The sequence below is a fragment of the Seriola aureovittata genome, chromosome 10 (assembly GCF_021018895.1).
Source record: "Seriola aureovittata isolate HTS-2021-v1 ecotype China chromosome 10, ASM2101889v1, whole genome shotgun sequence".
NCBI classification, from domain to species: Eukaryota; Metazoa; Chordata; class Actinopteri; order Carangiformes; family Carangidae; genus Seriola; species Seriola aureovittata.
The window spans coordinates 12,136,371-12,162,427 of NC_079373.1; the positions used below are offsets into that span (position 1 = coordinate 12,136,371).

The window sequence follows — 26,057 nt, forward strand, 5'->3', positions numbered from 1 at the left end:
AAATGGCTGCTGCCACAAGAAAAAGCAGTGTCCATTATCAAACAATCACCCATGCCAGAATGATGTTTGCAACATTTTGCACTTTAATATTTTCTCCAAAACAGACAACTAATTTCTCCCACATTTTTACACTAATAGGAAATAAAACACCTTTGATAGCATAAAGAAAAGATATGTAGAAAAGTATTAAAAGTTTTTGGATGTCTCAGTTTAATGTAAGTAGCTGCTTCTGTTACTTCAAACGTTATGAAATGTTTATGAACTACTAGCAGACAGAATGAAAACAGAGTGAGCCCTGGAGAGCATATAAGCCTAATGATCACAGCTATAGCTGGTGTGTTACCTGCAAGACAGCTTAGTGAAAATAGCCCATCTTTTGTTATTATCCATTCAACTTGTGTCATCATTGGTTTGTGACTTGAGACAAAATGAATTCAAAAAGTGACATCATACAAACAACCAGTTGATCTTTATCGCACAATCTGCAAGTAAAAGTGGTGCAAAGAGCTAACATTTTTGCCTAAAATCAAAATGATTCAATGAAAGGTACCAAATGAATTCCACGCTATTCTGGAAGACACACCTCTGCCAAGGTCTGTAGTACACTACATTGCAAAATACATAGCGCAGAAATGCATCATGGATGTTGGGTAATTAATATGATTGAGACCAAACCTATTCTAATGACTCACACAGTACTCCCAAAAATGAGATTTCTCATGACATTTATTCAAATAAACAATACAGTTTATAATTTGCTAGGATAAAATAATAAGTTTGAACACATAAGAAGCATTTGGGAGAGAATTCCCCAAAGATCTGAAACTGGGGCAAAGGATGTGTTTTAATGATGGCTGACACTTTGGTGTCATCTTCTGACTTGCATCAGTGCCTGTATATTCATGTCCCCTCCAGTCAATCTTGTGAAGACTGCCATATTGCAGAGACACGAACGAGCATTTACAAGGAGGGCTTGACAACCAGAGCAACCACCACACAGAACAATGCAAAACCTGGAGGGGCACTGACATTTCAATGTCAAATCCTCAACCCATGTGCGAAAAATACAGTCTTTAATGCAAAAGCATAACAGCGTTATAAAACAGTCCTACAACCTTTAGAAGTTTGCCCTATATTCCTCATCTGCCGAAGGATCACGCAAGTCCATCTGTGTAGCTCAGTTTAAAGCAATGTTCAGTCTCACTGCAAGGCAAGAGATCTCTTCAAAGAGGCGCGGCCACTATCAGCCCCATGCCATCCAAGTATTCCCTGCAAGAGTGATGCAAATGCCTGACCCTGTTTGACAGTGATCCAGCCCAATTAGCAGCACTACAAAGCTGTGCTGTCAGTACATTCTATTACCCTCATTCAATCCCCAAGGTGCAAGCTGAGCTTTAAGAGGGCGACCTCAAGCCAAGTCGGGAAAGAGGAAAAAAAAAAAAAAAAAGAAAAAAAAAAAAAAAAAAAAGAGTGAATGTCACTCAGTTTGGCTCTTGCAAATTATTAGTAATGTTCTTAAATGTTAAACACCTCTAAAAACAACTAAGAGGGTACAGCAAAAGGTTAGAATAGAGGGACACGGGGCCTGTGCATTCAACCTTTCCTTTGAACTGTAAAACTTTTTCTGCTCTTGGTTTTCCAACTCAGCCGTGCACTTTCACCGAGTCCTTTATCTGATCACTTGGCAACTAAGAGAAATCCTTTCTATCAGTTCCCATTTAAATTTACTGATAAGGTGTAACTTGTGCACTGCTCTGAAGAGACTGAGGATGATAGGGCGAATGCCTTATTGCCAAAGACCTCCAACCCCCCACACATGATGGAGGGAGTAAACAGACTCAACCTACATGGCAAAAGTACACCTTTTTCAATATTGGTAAAGAATAAATATTTCAAAATTATGCAAACACGTGCCACTCTTGCTCTTTAACTTCCATGCATATGGACTATTTACAAATTGAAAAATACAGACTTGCTATTTTGTTCTTTTGATGGTTTTTTTTTCTCCCACCCCACCCCGCCCCCCCTCCCCCTGAAATGTCTTTGCCCCTTTGCAATCAGCCTATCAACATTCAGCCACCCAGACAAGGATCTCACCACATATTGCAGACATGGCCAGGACAATTAAAGCTGTGTTGAAAACATTTTCACACTAATGGGAAAACAAAAGTCAAAATCAAAACAGAAAAGATTCACAAGCAAAAAACAGGAAAATAAGATAGTTCAGGGGAGGTGTTACAATACAAGCCAAAAGGATGTATTTGTTTAAGATGGATTTTCTGCTTTCTCAAGACTCCACTCTGTTGCTAACAATACTGTAGTACACTTTCTTTTTATTACTCTACCTTTTATTTAAATATAATTTACTTTTAAGATTTTGTTAAACAAATCCGGGAAAATGATGCAAAAGTGGTTGGTTTGCCAAAGGAGAGGCGGCAGAAGGCCCGTGCTGCCCTGTTAAATTGCATCAGCGCTCTAGTTTGTCAAGATACTCAAGAGTCCGTTGCATTGGGACGTGTCCTCAATCCTCGATGTACTCCCACAGGTCCTTCTCATAGCCTTCATGCACGTGCTGTAGCAGCACTCTTCGCCTGCTCTCACAGTATCTACGGACACAAGAAAGATTTATTTATTTAGAGACCAAGAACACACAAACTTAACAGTGACAGACAGTGATTATGATTCTTCCTTCACTTACCTGTACTTATCTTGTACTTTCTGCTTGATATCCTGCAAGGAATCCTGGGAGATGTCCCGCTCTAGGTAGCCAGACAGCACCTCAGTGGCATTTTCCAGGTCTGCCTGGTTGTTCTGGTGTACCAAAAATTTAATAAACGATATTATGCTTTGTCGAAGCATAGATTAAAAGAACAGAAATGTCAGTTGTCCATTACAAAGTGTTCTAAACTTTAGAACGTCCTGTCTAAGGCCCAGCTCAGACTACAGGAAATGTTGGCCAGTTTCCTCCAATTCAGCTTGTGCAGAAGCAGCAATCCCACTTAAGTTTACAGTTATTTATGTCATGCACCATCTGCTCACAATTATAACAGTTAATCCAAAAATTTCCCTTTTAATCTTACCTCAAAAATAATGGACTGGTTGTTCTTCTTGAGGTAGAAGGCAAAGACGTAAGTGAACATGAGTGTGGAGCGGCACTGGCATAGCACATCCACAGCCTTCTTCAGAAACTGCACCTCAATCCAGGACATGTTGTGCTGCTGCATCTCCTCCATCTTTTGCTTAACCTGAGCATAGAGCTTGTGCTCAAAGCGCAGGCTCTGCATGTGGTTCATGTAGCGGTTGCAGTAGAACAGGTACCTCTGCAAGGCTGCCCTGGAGCGCTGCACACATACCATAGAACTGGCTTTAATTCAAGCATGCTCAACTCAATTTTTACTCGACCGCTGGATAATCAGCAATGTATAAAGAATGATATAAATTGTATTACGCAGGAGTTTCAGGCAAGACACTATTCTTCAGTATGCAACAATTAACCATGTCTGTCAAAGATGTAGTGGACCATTATTATCAGGCCCACGCAGTAGCTTCCCCTGTATCATTACCAATGTTTGTGGATACTCCTTGTACACAAAGAAGTGCTTGATTAGTTGGAGTGGATTATATTCTTATATATTTGAGTACACATTTTTGTTGCCTTTTATAGAGGATTTTTTTGTCTGAATATACATGTTTCACCCAGTGCAACAAGATAGAAACAATAGGTGGGGGTGCTGCCAACTCTGTTTATGAATGGCAGTTACACCTGTTGGATATATGGCTGAATGTTGCACACTGATTACACCCCATTATGTGGCAAATCAGGCAAAGTAAAACAGTATGCAAAATGTATCAATAGGAGTATCATTTATTACCTCTTGGGCATCTCTGGCTGCCTTGGCATCATCTTCATTGTAGCGATTGCAGTTGTACCTGAAACATTACAACCATTAACAATGTGTTCCAGAATACAATAACACACATCAATACTGTTAGACAATATTCTGTTTTCATGCTCTCTCACAGGATATACTTCTCCTAAGATCATATATTTTCTACATATTTACCGTTCAAGTTTTTAATTGAAGTGAATACACCACTATCAGAAGTGTACTGCAACATGGCAAAAATCATTTATAAGTCATTAGTTCTTACCAGGCTGAGCCATGAGGTTCCCATGGACCAAGGCAGACCCAGCAGAACTCAGCTTTGCAGTTCTGGTTCCGACACACCATGTGATTGCAGCCACCATCTTTCTCAATGGTCACATGGCATTTTGGACACTCCTGTCAGGAGAGGGGGTTAATGATTTTATTATGTCTCTGCTCAAGGTGTAGTGTTTTACAAACAAAAAAATCTCATTAAAATTTCACTTTACCTTTTTTCTTTTTTTTTTTTTTTTTTAACCAGGTTGATTACATACCTTAGTATTTGCTGCAATCCAGTTTGAAGTTTCACTGTCATCATCACATTTCTTAATCCATTTTCTCAGCCACTATAAAAGAATTAAAATAAGAATAAGAAATAATCATGTTAACCGTGCTGATGTTAACAGAATTTCATTCAAGATAAAAAGAAATAGCTTAATAAAATGGTAGAATATTCTTCATTGACTTACCTTACACTTGACAGGATCATGCCAATTCTCTCCACAGTTGAAGCTGCAACAACAGGCATAACAGGTCATGTTTCACAATTACTGTTAAACTTTCAGTCTACATTCAAGGGCTGTCACTGTCAGTTCACAATAGTCTAATACACCACTTTTTTGAACAAGCTCTCTTACCAGAACTGGCGGCCACACTTGCACCTCACTGGCTTGGCATCTGGGTACTGGACTTTCACAACATGATGGCAGTCTGGTGCGGGGCACCACTTTAACAGTCGATTGCACTTAAAAGCAGTAATGAGAGGGAATATATCAACTAATAGTTTAATGGATGCTAAAGTACAAAGAAGGTCCGTGTTTTTCCAAGCAGTGCATATGGATAACCTCAACAGCTCAACATAATAAATCAAGATTTTACAGTCCATTTCAATAGAGAAAAAAACTCAAAGCTTACCTCTACAAAACTATTAGTAATTAAATGCTGGTACTTCAACTTCACTTTTGAATCTGTTATGAGGCGCCTATAGGAAAAGTCAAATCATTTATTATTAGCCTTCATTACATAAAATGGATGACTTTGGTAAAAGCTACCTTCCTTTCATACTTAGTGCATACCATCCAAAAACAATAAAAACAACAACAAAAAATAAATAAATAAAAAAGTCAAACAACTTCACTTTTTCTTGGGTTAACATTACAGTCAGAATTCTCATTTATTTGCTCAACACAATTCATGTTATTACAAAACTGGTGACTAAGTAACATTTTATGAATTTAAATACTGACATGGGGAGCATGGTTCTGTGCATGTTGCACCCTAAACTGATCAGTGAAAACACTGTTAGGTCTCTCGTTAGCTGGTGACATCAGAATGTAGGTTAAGACAATTACTGACAGCTTAAAAGCTGGTACAAGAGATTAGTGTCCATGCTTCCAATATGGAGGTATATTTCTTTGCACTAAGTAGTGGGCTACTGACAAAGAAATGTCAGGTAAAAATTCTTATGATTTACAAATTCCATTCCTGTTAAATGCACAAAAAAACTAATATAAAGGACAGCATGAGATAATGATCTCAATTTTCTTCTGATTCATTTGTGATAATAATTATGCTTTTTTTTTTTTTTTAACTATATCAAGTATAACCAAATTGGTAGTGGAAGGGCTTCATTATGTTTTGAAGACGTTTCAGCAAAATAGCAAAATTAACACAGATGCAGATGTTCCTTCACAAGTAGTTGGTTGAACTATGTCTGTCTCTGTATAATCATTTCTCAAAAAAACAAAAACAAATTAAAAAAAAGGAGTCGTTTTCGTTCCCTGCTGGGTCAGTCACATCTACTTAACAAATTTAAGCACAAACAGATACTCACATGACTGTGTTGTCATCAACCAAAATGTCACAACTATGAGCAGGACAAGAAATGGTCTAAGAAGAACACAGAAGACAAAAAAACATTAGTAAGATAGCTATTAAAATACTAACACTCAGCAGTAAATCTTAGTGGGTACCTGTCCCATTCCTTCTTCTATGATTTTGGTGGTCAGGTAATCTCCCCAGCACTGCATGCAGAACTTGTGTCCACACTCCAGGCCTGTAAAGTACTGTAGAAGAGAGAAGCATCAAATTTGTTTTCCAATAAAACAAAAAAGGCATCACATGCTTGTAAGCATATGCACTTTCCGTAACCAGGCTAGTTAAGGGATTCAGAGTGACGCCATTCTTAGAGAAAATACCCAGTTTTGACAAAAAAAATGTGTTCTAACAAACTGATTAAAATAACTGATGGATAATTTTGAGTGCTACAAATGCCAACATACAAATATTGTAGATTAAAATAGTCTGGATTTTGAAACTTTCTTTCTGACAACTTAATATATGAAACACTAAACCTCCTTCTCCATGAATTAAACCTTTCTTGAGAATGTACACTGTATTATGGAAATACAATGGTATGCTCTGCAGTGTGCCTTTAATTTAGAGGAATACGTAGAGATTTATTTCTTCTGTTGATACCCAGTTTTTTAAATATTGTTCCTAGATGACCTCTTTCACTACCACATGGAGCACTGTGTTGTCTAAGGTAACCATGTCCTTCAAAACATGATTGACATGAATGGATCAACCTGGTCTACTACAATGTTAAAATATGTTCTTACAACATGGCAATGGCCTGCAGGTGTTAATAGAAACACTGCTTGACAGCAGAATGGCTCTCAAACAATTATACTTCTCCCACCAGTCTGTCCATACAGTACTGTACTTCATGTAATAATGCACAATGAGCACCTTGCTCTTTAGGCCACATCCACATAGATCTACGCCTTGATTTGAATTTTGCATGAACTGTTTTGTTTCATTTTTGAATACAAGTGAATGGCAGTGAGTGGCACTTTGTAGAGAAGGGCTGGGTCCTGAAGATATACACATTTTACCAATTCTGCAAAACAATCATTTTCTTTTTCCAATTGAAATCGTATAGCATTGCTACTGAACAGCTGCTGCAGTTTTTGTTTGCTTGTTTTCTTTCTGATACGTCCAAGTAAGAGAGACATAGAAGCATTCAGCTTTCCAACAATTATGTAACACTTCAAAAACAATTTTCCCCTTGGTTCTTTGTATTAGTAATCTTTATTAAAAATTGGGACATTTTACTGTTTAAGCATTTTTATCACCTGGCATGCATTGACAGTTTTCTATCCTAACCCTAACTGAGAAATCCAGCAGCTGGTTGGCAGATGTCTGATTACAGGGCACCAAGTATCAGCTCATATCCCAAGTTAAAATCATTATATCACTTTTAGCCTGAAAACTAAAATCATATCACTGTACTGATGGAGAATCTAATCAATGGTAGTGAATACTGAGTTTAATTAGTTACAATGAGTTGCATTCACTGATTTGATATCTAGTTATAGCAGGTATGAGAAAACATTAATCCTAGTCCATCATAATATATAATGTGATCACATTTTGTGATGTCAAGTTGGTCTGCTAATAATATTTTTTAGTGACTACTGTAGCAGGCAAGGCTGTTAACTAGGTCTGGAGAAAGAGTCTGAGATTATGCATTATGAACCACACAGGGTTAAAAAGTCACCGCCTGTGACAATGCTTCAGTTAGGGGACCAATTGCATTACACAAGTTCAAATGTGCCTTAAATCTCCATTGTGCTATCAAACACACAGCTTAAAAAAAAAAAATCCACAACTTACACCTGAACACATGATCAGCTCATGCAACACAATGCTGGTGTCATTATGGGACTCACAGAGTTGGGGAAGTTCAGATAACAGATCTGACATGGCATGTCCTGTGCCGATGATCTAGTGTTGATTGGAGGACGGATCCGAGGCTTCTTACTGGGGTTAATGACATGACACTCAGAGAAAAGCTTGTCCAGATTACCATCAAAATACCTGCAAAATTGAGACAAAAATAAATAGATAAATACATCAGTGTTAAAAAAAAAAGCATGAGGACATTAGCTCACCCTGGTGGCAAAAGGCAGCAAATAAAGGATGTAAAGATTGTTACCTTTCCATAAGCTTTTCTTTATCCCAGTTGAAGTGACTGAGAAGGATGCGTGTTATTGTTGCAGGATTCTAGAGGAATGAGAAATGGTTGGTCAGAAACAAACCTGAATTTTACATTCAACTACTGCCAATTTTCAATCTTCACTATAACGACCTACAATTCAGGCTATTACTGACATGAAAAGCTCATTAATTGGTATTTCCACAATCCTGTTTCTTTTACAAGTTAAAGTGTTTTGTATGACAACAGAACGATGTAAGGAAGGTTTTTTTAATATAAATTAGGCCCAGTATTAGACCAGAATGGTACTAACTGAAATGGAATTAAGTCATTGAAATCACCAACTTACATTACATTACCATTCATTGTCCACTCATGTATGTTAGTCAGAACAAACATATCTGATCACTAAAGGGTGGAGTTTTATTTTTTCTGTTCACAGTATTTGCTTAAGAGTAGGCAACTAATGCCACAGAACATTCCAGATGATAGTTTTACATTTTTACTTTGTCTGTAGACATCAAACTCAGTTTTAAGTATAGTCAGCCTAATTGAATAAGGTCAGACAATCCAGAATTCAGTTTGAAAGGACAACAAAACCAAATCTATCCACAAAAAACATTTAATGGAAAAGTTTGATCACATCATTTTCCCATCAATCCTATCCCTGGCTTAATCTAAGATCTTTGTGCAAATTTACATCTGATTGAGCATTTTTATTTCCAACATGGATCCTACACTGTTGATGGTACAGAAGCAGACCATACTGTACAGCACTGAAATATCAGTGATGATATGGCAAATATCACAAACACAGTGTCATTACACTGTACGTAAGGTTTTTTTCAGTGCTAGAAATTTAATGAATTTAAGTAATTTAATGCATTACTTATGCACATTAGTCTCGCTTCTTCACCTGAAATGAGCAAATAATTATATGAAATATAAATGTATTCTTTGTATTCAGTTTTTCAACCTAGTAGCACTTCTTAGCAGTCTCGATTGGCTTCATTCATGAAGCCAGCTCAGTAACAAATGAGAGCAATGTCACTAATGAAGGCAGTGAATGCACAATACTGTTGAATTAATGAAGTTACTACCAACAGCTGGAGTCAGCTGGTCATTAATGGAATAAATTCAGCTAGCCAGTAGCACATTTTAAAGTGAAGTTGCTGGATTGGTGGGCTATTTACTACACTGCACAACAATTATTGGCCATCTCATTATATGTACAAAACTACTCTCTCCTGATTGATAAACAGATGGTTTAGAAATCAAAAGGGAAACCCAACATTAAGTGTCTTAGTAAGGTGCTTAGCCACCAAGAGCTGCAAAAATAGCTTTAGTGCACCTTGGCATAAATTCTATAAATCCATAAAGTAATGCGCAGATATATAACAGACATATGTTGCTCCCACCAGTTCTGTGCTCCAGGAGCAACAATAATACTGTATTCTACACTAAATTCTTAACTTGACCAGTGTGTGAGTATGTGAGCAGAGTGGAGCTGGTGCTCTCAACATTAACTCGAGCCACTGTTCTCTGTTCAACTGGAGAGAAAACCTGCTCCAGGTTACGATTTGCCACAACTGATGCCGCCTTGCAGTTAAGTTATACAAATAGCATTTCTTCACCGCATGGTACCGACTCAATTCTACTCGCATTTGATACCAGGTACTTCTATTTCCACTGCAGATAGTAACCCTTCAATGCGGTTACTATAGCGACGACACACAAAGCTATCGTGACCTCATCTTCAACGCGACACATACATGAACAATGGAGGACATGCAAGGGATACCGAATAGAGAAATGTCTGCACCTCTCCAATTGACCACAGCATGGTTTTGTGAGTTGCCATACAAAAGGTATGGCACAATAACTAACAAATGTAACAGGCTACAGTAAGCGGTATACAGTCACATGGCTATTCTAAAAGAGGCAGGTTTCTTCAGAATGTCCCAGCGCATACAATGATGATGCAGTAGTGATTATTCTCTCTGACCAATCAGTAGTCTGCAGTGTTTTCAAGTAGGGCTGTCCCAAACGATTATTCTTTAAAACGATTAATCTAGCGATTATTTTTTTTATTTTTATCAACCTAACAGTAATTTTATTGCAATTATTTTCCAGTTAGTCATTTAATATAACAATTTGCCGCGTCCAACACACACAGAGTCTGCAGACTACCGCACTGTTGGTGTCAAGATTAAAGTATTCCCAAACTTTGGAGGACCGTGTTGCTCCACACGCTACATCGTACTGCTGGTAGACGCCGCCATGTTGTTCAAATAGATTACACAGACGCAAATCATTCACGTAGTCAATGACTTCAATTACGTCACCGCGTTGTCCCAGCCCTTGAGCTGTGCTTGTATCCGGGTAAACCAAACACGATGGATATAAACGGTCCCATTAGAAAGTTCCGGTTTTGTTCTATGAACATTTACCCTGTGTGGTTTTACACGACGCGTCGACACTAAAATTCCACGTCGAATAATTTTTATAATCGACAACGTCGATTACGTCAGATAATCGTCCCAGCCCTATTTTCAAGTCACTATTGGTGTTGCCTCTTACTTAGTGACTTAGTCACTAAGCTATAAGATTCCACTTTCTTAACATACAGAGAAAAAAAGGTATCGATCTGGAAGGGAAAAAAACGACTTGAGTTTGTGTTGAATTTTAATATCATTTTAAGTTTATGCTCTCATACACATATATAACGTGTACAAACCTCTGTGTGTGTGTTCTTACAGAAACAATTATATCATCAGTCAGGGGAAACATCCATCAGTTTTTTGTGGCCAAAAGACTAAAGACTACTCTCCAGCAGCAGAATTTCTGAACATGTGACAAAATATTGTTTTGCATTGTGATTCAATGCTGCTTGTTTGTAGAAGCAGTATAGTGAAATATCAAACATTTATCACCCAACTTTTCAAAAGCTGTTCCACATAAATAAATCTACTTCCACTCTACTAACAAATGAATCCTTCTAATAAAAGCACAGAAAGCTGCTGTTGGTACTGGTCATTTGTCCGACAAATTAATTTTCACTTTTTGCTGTATGAACATTTAATGTGATAAAAAAGAAAATTCACTTTCTCTAGCTACCAAAGTCACTACATTGATGTGTACCAAGTGTCACTATGGTTACAGGTATTCAGGTTCAGGGGTCTCCCCAGAATATCTGGGTATGATGATGCATTTCAACTTGAAAGATGTGTAGTGCAAACATATTTTCTATAGTGTATTCTAAATATGCATGACAATAAGTATTTTTACATTCCATTTCAGAATGAGAATGATGCTGCAGTAGTAGAGTACACAATAGTACAGTGCCATGGTTGCACTCTTTCAGAAAAAACTGGGGTTGCTCTAAGCTATTAAAATATTAGATAGGGAAATTTTTCCATGGACCTGTCCATATACACAATATTTGTTTCACTCCATCCTGTTGTATGGGTGGGAAATCACAGGGTAGTTCATGACACCATACTATTAAAATACTAGTTAAATGTTGGTGATAATGAGTGTATCACAATACAAGACATTCTGTTATACTACATTGCTGTATATAATTGTGCAATTGAAGGGGAAATTATCAAATAATTTCTCAAAATGCAGTTGTGAATCATATACTACTCGTTCAAAGCACTATGCAGTGACTTCTGTATTGCAAATGTTTATGAGAGATTCATACAGCCACATGTACATGTGTGCTGTCATCCAAATATCAAACAAACAAACAATGTGGTTGGTGGTTCTTGAATATAAACATATGAAATTTAAATCAGAATACACTCATGGAGAACAAAATCGTGACATTGGTCCCAATGTATCAATAACGTATGACAAGTCAAAATATGACAATTTACCAGGTTGCCTGTTTATTAGGAACACCTAGCTAAAACCCATGCAATCTAATAGCAGCCCTGCAGTAAATCCTACCTAAAATAAAGGGTATAAGGTTCAGTTTTCTTTCACAATGTTTTAGAGAGGTGCAGATTCAATTTTATACTAATTTCAGACATATGCTGTATTTTGTGGTGCTGTTTAACTGTACTAAGTTATATTGATAATGTTCTTAATATTTGGACAAAATATTAAAAATACCTCTCAGTGTATCTGTGGACAATGTTTATGCTTTGCCTGTTCTGTTTTTCTGAGATTTGATGTGCAATCTTTGACAGTCTACAAAGTCTCTACAGATGAAAAAAATCAGCAACTAGTAACTTTACCCTAAATTGTCTTTAGAGACTAGGCAAAACCAGTCTCTCTTGATATGTGAAGGCAGTTAAGCCTAGAGACAAGAAATGTATATTCAAGTGAAGTTAACTATCTGTTAACTATGTGATAGTAGCACACACTCGACATTGAAAACTTTACTTCAGCAAACAGATATTTGAATTTACTTTCAAAAAGTTATTTGTAAGTTTTGCAAAAACATGAAAATTAAGTAGCTAGACCTAAATACTATTGATAGAAGAATCACCATGTCAGTTGTTTCTGCTGTAGAAACAACTGCCATGCGGCTATACTGTTTCCACAGTATGCATATTTCTCTTATTTTTGTTTTTTTGGATTTATTTATAGTGAAATGATGACCACCAAAAACACGTATGTGTATAGAATGCAACATTATTGCTTAAAAACGTGAATACTGACAAGTCTATTAAGAGCACTTTCCATTTTATTATGTACCCAAGAGAAGCTAAGTGAAAGGAAATGGAGGCCCAAGTAACGCTAAGCCGAAGGGCTCCAACGAGTTTCCCCATATTAAATCTTTAACCGTTGACAGATTATAACGTCTTCGTATGATACATCCAAACTTTTTAGAAATCATAATTAATTAGCTTGTTACCATTAACGCCAATAACCTAGCATGTAACTTGCTATCCAACTCGATGACCAAGCCTTTCGTCCAACATTAAAACAGCGTTAACGGTCTTGTTATTTTACAAATTTCGTAACGTTAAGTTGAAATTGCTTAGTTAACGCACTCAGACTGTCGTCTAGTGGGAGTTGGCAGTTAACTAATTTTAGAACCAAGTACGTTATGTTTTTCCAATAAGGTGTTTTTCCAGTAAGGCGCTAGTTTAACGGTTACAGTTGGCTAGTTAGCAAGCTAGCTAACTTGCAAGCTAACATTAGCTTAGCAAACGTACTGCCAACTTCTCAATAGGGATTAGGCTACTTCCTGGAAGAGAATTCGTATAGAGATTGTTACTTTCACGCACAAATTTAAAGTTCCTAAATATCTTCGTTTCAAACACTACACACACATAATATGGCTAGATTGATAATAAAGATTTTTTTGTATTGTGTAAAGCTTTTCACTCTTGTGAAACTGCTAACTTCCAGCAAGTAAACTACTCCTACCAGGCTAACGGCTAAGCTAACGTCCATGGCCTGTTTATGCTTCACCCAAGCCTGGACCCCGGTCTTTCCTAACGCTGACATACCAAAATACCTACCTGGATGACCTCGTTGACCTCCCTGATACACTCCACCATATGCTGGAGGATCTGCTCGGCAGTCAAAACCTCGAAGCGGTAGTCCTCCTCTTCTTCCTCACCGGGACCGTGGCCACCTCCACCAGTCTCGCCGCACTCGTCTCGCTCCCCACCGGCCACCACGGGATCGACCAACTCCACCTCTCCGAGCTCCAGGGTGTCGTCCTCGGGCTCCTCTTCGGCGCTGTCCTCGCTACATTCCTCCTCTTCGTCGTCGTATTCATAGTTATAACCCTCGTCTGAGTCCATTCCTAGGGTGGTTATCAACTTGTGACAAGCACACCTAAAGGTCTACAGAGTGTAAAACGTTGATTGTGGAACAATACGAAAACCAAAATTATCCGAGCCTGTTTTTCAGCTGCAGCGAAAATAACAACAAAACGTCGCCGCTGCTAAGCCAACAAAGAGAGACAGCGTCACCAACTTACGACGGTCTTACGTCAGATGGACTGTACAAGAAAATGTAAAAAAAAAAAATATATATATATATTTGTATGACAACTTTTCCTTTCAACTAGATATATTTCAAACATTTAAAAAAATACACATAAATAATTAATAATATTATTGTTATACGATCGATTTAAACACGCGTAGCTAAAGTGTTAAGCAAGGCCAACGCTTGAAAAAAAAAATTAACGAGCAGGCGAGCTATATGATTCTAACATAGTACACAAGTATTTTAGTTTGAAAAACGTCATAATATTTTATCAGCCACTATCACCCAAGCAAGCCTTATTTTTGTAGCCTGCTTGATGGCTTTTTTTTTCTGGCCCCACCCATTTGCCTCAGTCGTCACATCACTCCTATTTGGTTAACTGTAGTTGTACTGCTAGTAATTTAGTTGTGATTAGAAAACTATTCCCTTAAATACTGATGTGCAAACTGATTAAACAAAAAGTTATTTAAAAACAAAAAACAAAAAAAAAACCATCCACCCACACCCTGTGGGCCCAGTCATGTGACTGCATGCTCTCTACAGTTTGACAGTTCAGTTGTGCCAGTGAATAGACTGATATGAAAGTCATGTCTGCGGTTAGTTCTGGACGCTACAGTCGTCAAAATTTTATTTTGCTATTATTAATTATTCTCCAACTTGACCTACACACAGTGGAGGGGGTATGGCCATTACCACAGGATTTCACCCGGTCCACAGAACGATACCCATTGAACCCGCAGGCTTTCCACTTTGGTTATGGAAAACAGTCAGTCGTGCAGCAGGGCTGTTCTGTTCTGGATGCTGCATTCAAGAGATATTTTTCTCTTATATTTCCAGACTATACATCTGGTAGGTGATAAAGTGAGGTGGCATTAAGACTATGGTAAAACGAAAGTATGATTTTACATCTTGCTGGAGTTCAAATAAATCCAGTCATACTAACAAAATAATAAATATCCACAAAGCTACTTTAAGTATGTTATTTGTGATATAACATGTACGTAAACCCTGGCTTTTTAAATTCTAGTGTGGGCATTAAGAGTCGATGATTTAGTGATACATACATTTGAGACTCCACAGTGAATGCACAAAAATGTAGAGCAAAAAGTGCTCACTGTGGTTTTGTTTTGAATGTTCTGATTGTCATTTGGCTTTTAAAGTCGATCAATGGGCTTTGTAGAGACAGCATTTCATCACTCAGCCAGTGTAGGCCTACCTAGTCTAAAACCCACAATGACAATGGATCAGAGTAACATAGCTTCATGTCCGTGTTTTCAATATCAATTCATAGAATGATGGCACTGTGACTGTAGCATTGTCAAAATGACAGTGCACAGGTAATGGATGCACCTCTTCAAAACTTTAATCATACTTAACCATAATTTCACTTCTATGACCAACAGCAAATAGTGTCCTGCAATTGAGTGAGGATAAAGCATTTACTGTGGAGATCAGTGTTGACCATGATGACTGTGAGAGTTACCCAAAGGAGGTCTTTTCTGAGAAATGTAAGTATCGACACATTAATCTGAGCCAGAGCACTACAGGTAAGGGTCACAGTGCCAGCAACTATCCCAACTGGTATGGTCCAATGCTTTATCTAACTTGTTCCTATTTGTGTTACAGACAATCTGAGTGTCTCTGAAAAGAAAGCATTTCTGAATGCAGAAACAGTGTGGGGTGCTGTAAAAGGTGATTATAGCCAGGACATTGTTGAAGAACATATAAAAGATGCATATAAAAGATGCATAAAGAAAAGTACAAAAAATGAAACGAACACAATCAGCTACATTTAGCGAAGGACAGTCTTGCATCACGGGTTCTAGCAAAGCTTGTTAAGTAAGGTGCACTGAATTTCTCATGCTAGCAAGCATTTAATAACTGTTATTCCACTTTTACAGCTTCAAATGATTTCTGATTTTACACTATATATCCTCTGATTAAACACAGGTCTGGAAACCTTCAGTCAGTTGGTGTATCAAGATGATTTTGGTTCAGTAAGTTAGAATTCAGAAGTAGTTATTTCTTGAATGCAAAATCACATCTTGTTACAGAGTTTTATATATGTTTGGGGTGGATCATTTAAATCAATTTTTTTTTCTGGTGATTGCTTTTTTTTAGTATTTTGTGAACAAGACTGTGATGGAGGACTTCCCCCGGTTTCAATTCAGGGGGATTTTGTTGGACACTTCACGTCACTATTTACCAGTGCAGACCATTTTAAAAACTCTGGTAATAATCGGATGACATAATCTGAACATCAGATTTCTGTTCAATTGATCACAATTGTCATCAGAGGTGTTAACATATGTTTTCTTTTTAGGATGCAATGGCCTACAATAAGTTCAATGTGTTTCATTGGCACATTGTTGATGACCCCTCATTCCCTTACCAGAGCCGCACCTTTCCAAGCCTTTCCAGTAAGGTATGTCATCTGGATGAAGAAAGCTGTGTAATATGGAAGAATTAGTAACCTCATGTCATCTGCACATTCATCGTAATTTGCTTTTCAAATATTTTAATCCACATATAATGAGATGAAACTGTTATTCTATATCCAATATTTTATCCTAGATTCTTAACCATCATGTGGATTCATGAGGTAGGAAAATGTTGAAAAGTTGCATCCACCCTGAACAAAGGCTTCTGGCTCTGTTTCAGGGGGCTTTCCATCCGATGACTCACATCTACACACAATCAGATGTGAGAAGGGTGATCTCATATGCCAGGCTGCGGGGAATAAGAGTCCTTCCTGAGTTTGATTCACCCGGCCACACTGATTCTTGGGGAAAAGGTATGATTCAATGACAAAATGAGCCACATTTACTTACTTTTCTTAAACTATTAATGGCAACAAGAAATACTGGATTTTGAGCTTGACTCAAAATTCTGGAGGACTCTGGAGGACTCTTATGGCTATAGATATCAAATGTCTGATCTCAACAGAAAATGCAAGAAATGTATTTAAACAAAATTGTGAACTAAATCTGATAGATTACTATTTATTCCCCAGGGCAGTCTGACCTGTTGACACCCTGCTTCAGAAGGGGCACCCCTTCAGGTTCTTTTGGTCCTGTTAATCCAGCGTTACCCTCCACCTACCAGTTCATGGCAAGACTATTTAAGGAAGTGTCATCAGTGTTTCCTGATTCCTATATCCACTTAGGAGGGGATGAGGTTGACTTTTCCTGCTGGTAGGCTCAAATGTAACACATTATTTAAATGCCTCCTGACTGTTGTTGATTTTAACTAGGATTTCCTGGTTTTTATCACTGTGGCTTGTTTACATTGCTACTGAATTGGCAGCAAAAATCAAACAATGACAACAGAAGGGATGTCATCTTTCTTTTGTGTGCAGTGTCCAATCCTGCCGTTTTGCTAAACAGAAACAAGGGAAAATAAAGTTTATGTCTTGTCCCAGGTGGTTGATGTAGGCATAATGTATGTCTTTAAAATGTAATAGTAGTAATAATTAAACCACTTTAATATAGTTAAAGTAACTTTAAGCTTTTGCAAAATGTACTTAAACAATCAGCTTGATTATGTTTAGTCAAATGACTTGTTTCCATAGGAAATCCAACCCTTACATCCGCACATTCATGCACAAGATGGGATTTGGAGTAGACTTCAAGAAACTCCAAGCATTCTACATGGAGAAGTAGGTTGTAACGTACATTGTAGAAGGCCCAGGGAAATACACCAACTGACACATTAATGTTACAAATGTCATTAATGTCTGTATTTCCAGCATTATGAATATCACTTCAGCTCTGAACAAGACATCTATTGTGTGGCAGGATGTTTTTGACTACCATGAAAGAGTAAGAACAACCCAACAAATAACACCTCTATGATATAAAACAAAAATACACAGCAGTTTTTTATCAGTATATTGTCAGATAACACCAAGCTAATACATCACCCGACCAGTTCATCTAAGTCTGATAGTCTATATCATTGTGTTGCAGCGCAGCTCTCTGTCAGTGGTGGAGGTATGGAGACAGGGCTGTTACCTGTGTGAGGTACGCAAGGTGGCTAAAGCAGGAATCAGGGTGATTCTGGCCTCTCCATGGTATCTGGACCAGCCAGGACCCACACGCAACTGGGCCCACTACTACACTGTGTGGCCCCTTGCCTTCAAGGGTCAGAGAAGAACCTGTATGCTGTGGCTTGTAGTAGTTGTATTAATTGCTGTGGTTTATGTCTCTAATAATGATTTAGAGGTAAAACTTGATTTCCTGTAAAATATAGGAAATGCATACCAAAACCTGTGGCTTTAAAGACAAAATGTTACTATTGTAACCATACCACTAGGTGGCAGTGAAGACTGTTTTTTATGTATAAATGTTTCAAACATATTCTCTGTCCCAAATCCATATGATATACTAATTGTATACAGAATTACTAGATATAGAAATCAGTGTAATTTACAATTTGTTTGACTAATAGGGAGTGATATAAGACTTGTGCTGATGTGCTGTATGTCAGTCAAAGTTCAGTTTGTTTTCTCAGGTTTCATGGAGCTCTGTCACCACCACCTACACTTTTCCCAGATGTCTGCAGCTCCTTAATTTCCTCAGATACGGATTTTCCCAGTGTGAACACATTACAAACAATATTTAACATAGAATTAGTATGTATTATGGAATTGGGACACAGCTACAAAGAGGTGTGATTGCTGTGGTACATGCTCTCAATGCTTGATATATATAGCCCCGTGGATAACATGCACACTTTTCCCCTAAACATAGAAGAATAAAAGTATTGCTCCACACCGTGCAGCCACCAAAGGTGGTGATAGTAGTGGTTTTGTGATGGGAACTGCAAATGGGGACTATACATTTTAGAGGCCCACTTAAATATTGATTCACTGAGTTTGACTTGGTGGTGTGATCATTTTGAATTGAAAATTCTGATTGTTAGTAGACTCATTATCTGACTATCCTTAAATAAAACCTATTGTGTTATCATCCCCTCACAGGTACCGAAGAACAGAAGAAGCTGGTGATAGGGGGTGAGGTCTGCATGTGGGGAGAATATGTTGATGCCACCAATCTCACCCCACGTCTTTGGTACAATATTAAAAAGACCCCTGAAATCACCACCTCAGTTAAATTATTATAGTAAGTTTCGCAACAATCCTATGAAATGATTCAAAATAGTCTCTGATTGGATCTAAAATCACAGGCCAAGGGCAAGTGCTGCAGCAGAGAGACTGTGGAGTGATGAGAAGCAGACCTCCAGTTTGGACAAGGCATTTCCTCGTTTGCAGGACTTTCGCTGCAAGCTCGTGAGGTACTTTTACTATCAGACCTGTGAAGAGCATAGTCCTGGCATACCCAAGCAAGACACTGAACTTTTACTCATAATATCTGCTTCCCTTTCTCCTCAAGGCGTGGCATCCAGGCAGAGCCTCTCTATATTGGACACTGCAAACATGAGTACCAAGATGTTTGAAGATGCTGGATGGACTAACATTACTGGCTTTTTTGTAGTCTGGAGTTTGAGCTCTTTAAGTTCCTAGGTGCCTTCTTAGCTGATTCTAAATTTTGGGGCATTTAAAATGGTGTAAAATCTTTAATAAATATTTTCTCTTCAGGCGGTACACACTCAAGGACTAAGGGACTTATCTCATATCTATATTTTCTTTAAAAAAAAATTGTACTAGTTATTGTCTTTTTAGTTTACATTTTGAATATTTAACAGTCAGAGCTACAATACAAAAATAAGAAACCAAAGTGCTGCACTGTAATGCCATGTTGATTTACACTTGAAGACAACAAGATGACAGCAAAATATACAATGTATGGTTTACTTTAAATATTAACATTGGCAGTATGCTGTAGCTTGTGGTCTTGGACTGAAATTTAATAAAGTTTTGTTGGTGTGGCAACATATTGTCACCCTGATTTTCTTTCACTGAACAGAGGAAAATTAAGTTTCCTTCACAAAGTGAACAAAAACAGAAACCACATTGATGGCTCTTCTTGCACATATTGGCATTTAAGACTTTCAAGGTTGCCCAGTCAGCTTGTCTTTAGGGAAGAAATGACCACCCAGAAAACAAAATCAGGTATGTCAAGAACATATAACTACATTTCACACATAAATTGACGTTCAATTAATTTTATTTTTATGAAAAAACATTTCACAAAACAACATTTCACAAAGCACAATCACATTTCAGATCACAATGACGACAGGACATTCAATTCAGTTTAGGGCATATCTGAAATGCTGTGTTTAACCCACTGGGCCACTGTACATAATAAAAATAATGATAATACCAGAGCCTCTTCCATCCAGTTCAGACCTCTGTCCAGTGACCACAAGTCTTCGTCGAACATCCTGTTCCTGAGTCAACCACTCTGGCTGACGCATCAGCTGTTCCAGCATTAGGGGCTCCAGTCAACATTACACCTGCTCCTTGTATCCAGTCGGTGGTCCAGCTGACTCCGGGTCCTGACTCCCAGTGGGTGGTCTGGCTAATTTCAGGTCCTGATCTCCAGTTCCTTGTCTGGCTACCACCAGTTCCTGATCCCTCCTTCCAGAGTCTCAGCTGCCCAACTATCCAGAGCAACTTCCATCCAGCTAATCAGCACCACTGCTGTCCAGTGATGACAACCCTTCATCAACCAACCTGGCTGATGCCTGAATAGGTGATCATAGGCAACGTTTCATCTTTTCCTCAGTTGGCCATACTGGCCTGGCTGACATATCAGCTTTTTGAGCGTCCAGGAGAACCAATCAATGCCTCATCTGTTCCTGAGTCAACCGCTCTGGCTGATGCATCAGCTGACCACAAGCCTTCATCCACCACACTGGCTCATGCCTCACTTGTTGCAGTTTCGGGGTCCCGGTCTCTCTTGTTCCTGAATTGTTGATCATGGTAAACTTTTCATCTGTTCCTAAGTCGGACATCCTGGTCGATGTATCCTCTTTTTCTGAGTCTGATTGACACGCTCCACTTGAAAGGGCAGGGCCAGCTATTCCTCCTACAGAGGCTTAGGTCCTTCAGAGAGACCTACTGGACTCCCTAGCGACGGTAGCAGAAAGAGGGTCCTTAAACAAACTGCTGTCCATCATATATTATCCAAACCACCCCCTCCACAGTACTCTGGTTAGCCAGAGCAGCACATTCAGTGGCAGACTGATTTCTCTTGGCTGTAAAAGGGATTGCTCCAACGACTTATTTATCTCCTGGGCCATTAGGCTTTTAATGTCTCCCCACTGTAAAAGAGGTATGATCCTGGCCACTGAGATGGACTGGAATCAGGACTATGTGTCTGTATATGAACATATACAAGAGGGGCCCTTTTCCAAGGCTTGAAGATGTTTTGACCATAAGGACAACACAAATGATGATTAACATTTCTGCAATAAAATGAGGTAAAACGAGAAACTGTTTCGACTCCAGAAAAGCATTTTGGTCACATTGCAGAAATCCTTGGGAAGAAATAAGAGGGGCACAAGAGAGGCCCTCTTCCAAAACTTGAAGATTTTGCTACAGTTGTGGTTGAACCTAGAATGCAATCAATAAGGTTATGTTAGCTGTACTGTGACTGCTCCTTACTGGTCCTGAGAACATTAGCCAAGAAAGTATCATTAAGCCACACAGGATTTGAAGCCGCTGTGTTTTCATCAGATGTAACAGTTACTGTATATTGATGAGACACCACAGCAGCACAGAAACACAGTACCTTCACTCCATCTATCAGACAGAATGACTACACACACAGTCCTCCATGTTTAACACCCAATATCAAGCTGCTTATGTTAACAGATTAAATGTACATTTCCTCAATGTGAGCAAATGATCTCTCACTATGACAAACCCTAAAAAGTAAAAAAAAAACTTAAACCTAAAAGAGAGCTCAAAAGATGTACTGTGCGTATTGCCCCATAATACAGTAATATTACAAAAAAAAAATCTTATTCAGCACTCAATCCTTACCTTTTAGAAGTTATATCCAGGATTTTGCAGCAAGGTTTTCTGAATCCACTTTGGATCCACATCCAGTGCAAGATCAGACAGAAAATATTTTATGGCTGAGTTTTGGTGTGGTTTTACATTCATCTCCTCTAGGGAATGCTAGCAGTGCTTTTATATTCCTGAGTTGTGTTACCCTTATTATTTGGCCAGGAGTGAGAGTAGACTTCTGAATATGATACAGTACCTTATCTCTTAATTTTGTTGTGTAAAGTTTTAAAGTGTGTTTAGCCTTCTTTTTAGTGTTCAGTCAGAACATTAAAAGCCAACACAAAATACAAGGTGAATGGATAATGGTGTGATAAAATCATCCATTCATCTAAGAAAAGTGAGTCAGAGTTTAATTTACATTTAAATTTCTGGTAATCTATTTGGAATGTTCTGTTTCATCTATGCCAAAGAGTATGAGCTTTTATTTAGAGGATGTAACTGACTAAGCTTCACGACTCCTTCGTCAGCAGTAACATGGATTTTACAGCAAGTCTCGCTGATGTCAATTTACCTGTTGAATCAAGCTGGCATGACTTTGATATGGACTGAGACAACTGATTTTCTCAATGTGTGGATTACAGCAGTGGGAGCAGATGGCAAGGCGGGGCAATCCCTGGTAGCCGTAGTGCTGACACCTCAATCCTTCTACTTCATCTGACTTGGGGGGTGCAGAAGAAACGCTGAACTGAACCTAACAAAGCTTAACCAAGCAAGCTTGGTCAACCACTCTCTGCAGCTACATGAAATCAGATAGACATGCTGAGTGCAGTGTAATAGAGGCTTATGCCATGATAACAGGGCAGGAATGAAATTATCCTGCTGGAACATTTTACAGCCTTTATTTATTTCAAATTGTTAACTTTAGATGTTAAATTTGTACAAGAACAGTTATAAAAGTTTATTCTGGTGAGAATTTTATTTAATCAATTAATGTCCTTTTTGTAAAACCAAAATCTGTCTAACTATAAACATACTTATATCAACTATGACATTTCTTATGCCTCAGCAACATGAGGCACCTGTTCCCTGTAAGTAAAGTGAACGGCAACAACTTTAAAAGTTAATCTCACTCTTTGACAATAGCAAAAGAGATTATATCAAAAAGCTGCTTAGACCGATGCAAAGATTTGTGAACTAGCATTCAAGGGCATCATCTGAAGGACAATAACACTGTGTTGCACATGTGTGTCTGCTGCAGTGCATATGTCTCCAATGTTCTATGAACTGCAAATGATTACAGTGAAAATAATTTTATAGTTGTAATGTCTGGAATGGTAACAACACACTATTGAACAGCTGATCTGGTCTGACCTGCCAAGCAACTGAGCTAGGGTTTTACTAGTGACGTGCATTCAATCACCTGCAGGGCTCTGTCATCACAAATGTTTCCACTAAATACATAATCATCCGGTTGGCTCATGGCAGCAGGCTGCTAAAGATTGGCTGCATCTGTACAACAATCACAGGGCTGAGGAGTGACGAAATGTGACAGTTATCCCTGTCAGGCAAAACCTCAAAGCAGCACTTTGCTGATGGCAGCAGCATCCTACCCGTGCCGACAACTGGAGAGGCACACGTCCAAGAAAAGAGAAGAGGGACTATTGCAAGTTTCAATATTATGGAATCATCATGCATCTTTTGAGATACACTTATTTAGATGCCACACATGGTATAAGTGTGAAGGTATTATCAGTGAGCACAAACAAACTAGACTAAACTATCACATTTGAATTGGTCTGAAATATCCAACCAATCATTTTCCTCAAAGATGACCCTTGTGAATACATCTGACATGTAAATTTTCCTACTGCTCGTGTGAAGAACAAGATAATCAGCTCCTCCTAGCATGTGAGTAACACCTATGTAATCCGACTCCAGATTACTATACTCTGTATACTATATTTTAGGTTTATCCACAGAGTAAGTTTAGATGGTGCTTTGAGTGTGAATTTAGTGTAAATGCAAATGTTTATGTGGGCCGTAGTGATAGACTGTCAGTCTAGTCGCATAAATTTCTAATCTGTATTTGTTATATTACATTTCTCATCACTAGCTGTGTGACCAAGTGCAAACATGCATCTTTTGTTTCAGATTTTTACAGTTTCCCACAGACAAATTTAGAGAAGTGACTTCAGATTACAAGTAATTACTAAAGATGCATTTGAGACATTTTGATTTGAACTCTTTTATTCCCAATCTGGATACAACATACTATGAGCCATGATACCTGGTCTGTTGCCCTGGCGGCATGTACATTTTGTGTATACACTCACCAAGTATTTTATTAGAAACACCACACTAATACTGGGTAGTGCCTCCCTTTGCGCTGAAAACAGCCTCAATTCTTTGTGGCATGGATTCCACAAGATGTTGGAAACATTTCATGTTGACATAATTGCATCACATCATTTCTACAGATTTATCAGCTGCACATTTATGCTGCCAATCTCCTGTTCTACCACATCCCAAATGTGTACTTCTAGCATGACAATGCACCATGTCACAAAACAACAAAAGTCGTCTCAGATTGGTTTAATTAACATGACATTGAGTTCAGTGAATTTCGGTGGCTTCCCCAGTCACCAGATATAAATAAATAAAATCAAGCACAGTGGAATAAAATGAAAGAACATTAAATCAAAGCCAGTTCGCACAAACCTCTGACAAGGCTGACAATTATTATATGTATGTACCTACATTGTTGGAACTATTTAGGCTATTGATATTCCAAATATAAAGTGTCCCTGTTCCAGGATTATGAAACTGATTCAGACATCTTCAAGGCTCAAATGGCTCTGTGTGCTCAAACCCTGTAGTCTGTAATCCTTTTATACACCAGTTTAAGTCAACAGAAAGAGCTCTGTTTTCAAAACTAAGTTGTCCTCCTAAAATCAAGAGTGACTTAATAGGGATTACAGACATGGTAGAAATCAGTCTGTGTGTGTATCTCTAGTGTCTTTGTTGTTGATCAGATTAAAAAGCTAAACTAGATGTTATTAGCTATATGCAATAATGACTTCAGCAATAATTGTTGCTTGATTGACAGGAACAGAAAAAGGCAAACACATATGTTGATGTTTCAGGCATTTCTTCATGGCTACCTGCTGTTTCTTAAGGTAAGAAAAAGAGAGAAAATAGTTGATTCTAGGAGCCTTATTGACAGCAAATTGCACTTGGGCCACTAATTAGGCAGACTGAGGCCCCAGAGAGTAGCCACCATATGGCAGAAGAATGGAATTAAGTGTCAACTCTTTGCTGGTCTTTCAATCTCTGCGCTAATTGTTTTTCTTCTCATCACCCCCTTTCGTGACCCCCCTCCAAGGGGAAGACCACATTTCATGGAAGGTTAAGCTACTTTGCTGATTTGGGGTGGCTGTCCTACTCCTGAGGCCATTAGTGTCATTGACAGGGCCAATATGGCACAGAGGGAATGTCTTAACTGGACTGTAGTGTAACAGCAACTCAGGAGGTTGAGGCACATGTGTGTACCAGGAGAAGGACAAATAATCAACATTACAGTCTCTTGAAATACCCTTTTGAGTAGTAGTAGTCGAATAGTCTACTTGTTCATAAGTAGACAATAAGTGGGCCTTAAGTTGATGCTGTGGGCAGTAGTGGACTACTCATGGATGGTGATAGCCATATATATATCATATCTTCCCTCAGTTTTGTCCATAATAAAAAATCAATTACAAATTAAATTATCAATTAATACAAATTATTTATTTCACCCACCTAAGGAGAGACCCACCCATTTCATAACCCTACAAAAAGCCTCTGAAGTTTTATGCAGAGTGGTGTTTTATGCAGCTTTCTTGGTAACATAATTGGTTCACTAGGCAGGAAGTGATTTGACTGGTAAAAACAATAGTCTCAAGTTTATTTCTTCTACATTTGTGTTGCCGTAAAATGTCACAGATAAACTCAATTTGTAACAATTAGAAACTCATCTCGTATTAAATGATAAACTTGA

The 26,057-nt window shown here is 38.3% G+C and overlaps 2 protein-coding genes across 2 annotated transcripts; one reads left to right on the forward strand and one right to left on the reverse strand.

Moving 5' to 3' along the window:
* Positions 1-60: 60 nt before the first annotated feature.
* arih1 (ariadne ubiquitin-conjugating enzyme E2 binding protein homolog 1 (Drosophila)) lies at positions 61-14,127 on the reverse strand. The gene is made up of 14 exons (XM_056386527.1): positions 13,626-14,127; positions 8,146-8,213; positions 7,880-8,027; positions 6,119-6,211; positions 5,980-6,035; positions 5,061-5,127; positions 4,784-4,890; positions 4,616-4,658; positions 4,421-4,492; positions 4,153-4,283; positions 3,873-3,930; positions 3,081-3,341; positions 2,699-2,811; positions 61-2,606 (listed from the first exon to the last, which is right to left on the reverse strand). The coding sequence occupies exons 1-14, from the start codon at positions 13,911-13,913 to the stop codon at positions 2,522-2,524; spliced, it is 1,590 nt and encodes a 529-aa protein (XP_056242502.1). The 5' UTR covers positions 13,914-14,127; the 3' UTR covers positions 61-2,521.
* Positions 14,128-14,659: 532 nt separating this feature from the next.
* Positions 14,660-19,998, forward strand: hexa (hexosaminidase A (alpha polypeptide)). The gene is made up of 14 exons (XM_056387650.1): positions 14,660-14,952; positions 15,507-15,611; positions 15,730-15,795; positions 16,054-16,100; positions 16,225-16,335; positions 16,427-16,528; positions 16,765-16,897; positions 17,117-17,297; positions 17,675-17,761; positions 17,852-17,924; positions 18,072-18,246; positions 19,085-19,175; positions 19,291-19,398; positions 19,497-19,998. Exons 1-14 carry the CDS (start codon positions 14,682-14,684, stop codon positions 19,558-19,560), a joined length of 1,614 nt encoding a protein of 537 aa, XP_056243625.1. The 5' UTR covers positions 14,660-14,681; the 3' UTR covers positions 19,561-19,998.
* The last annotated feature ends 6,059 nt before the right edge of the window (positions 19,999-26,057 follow it).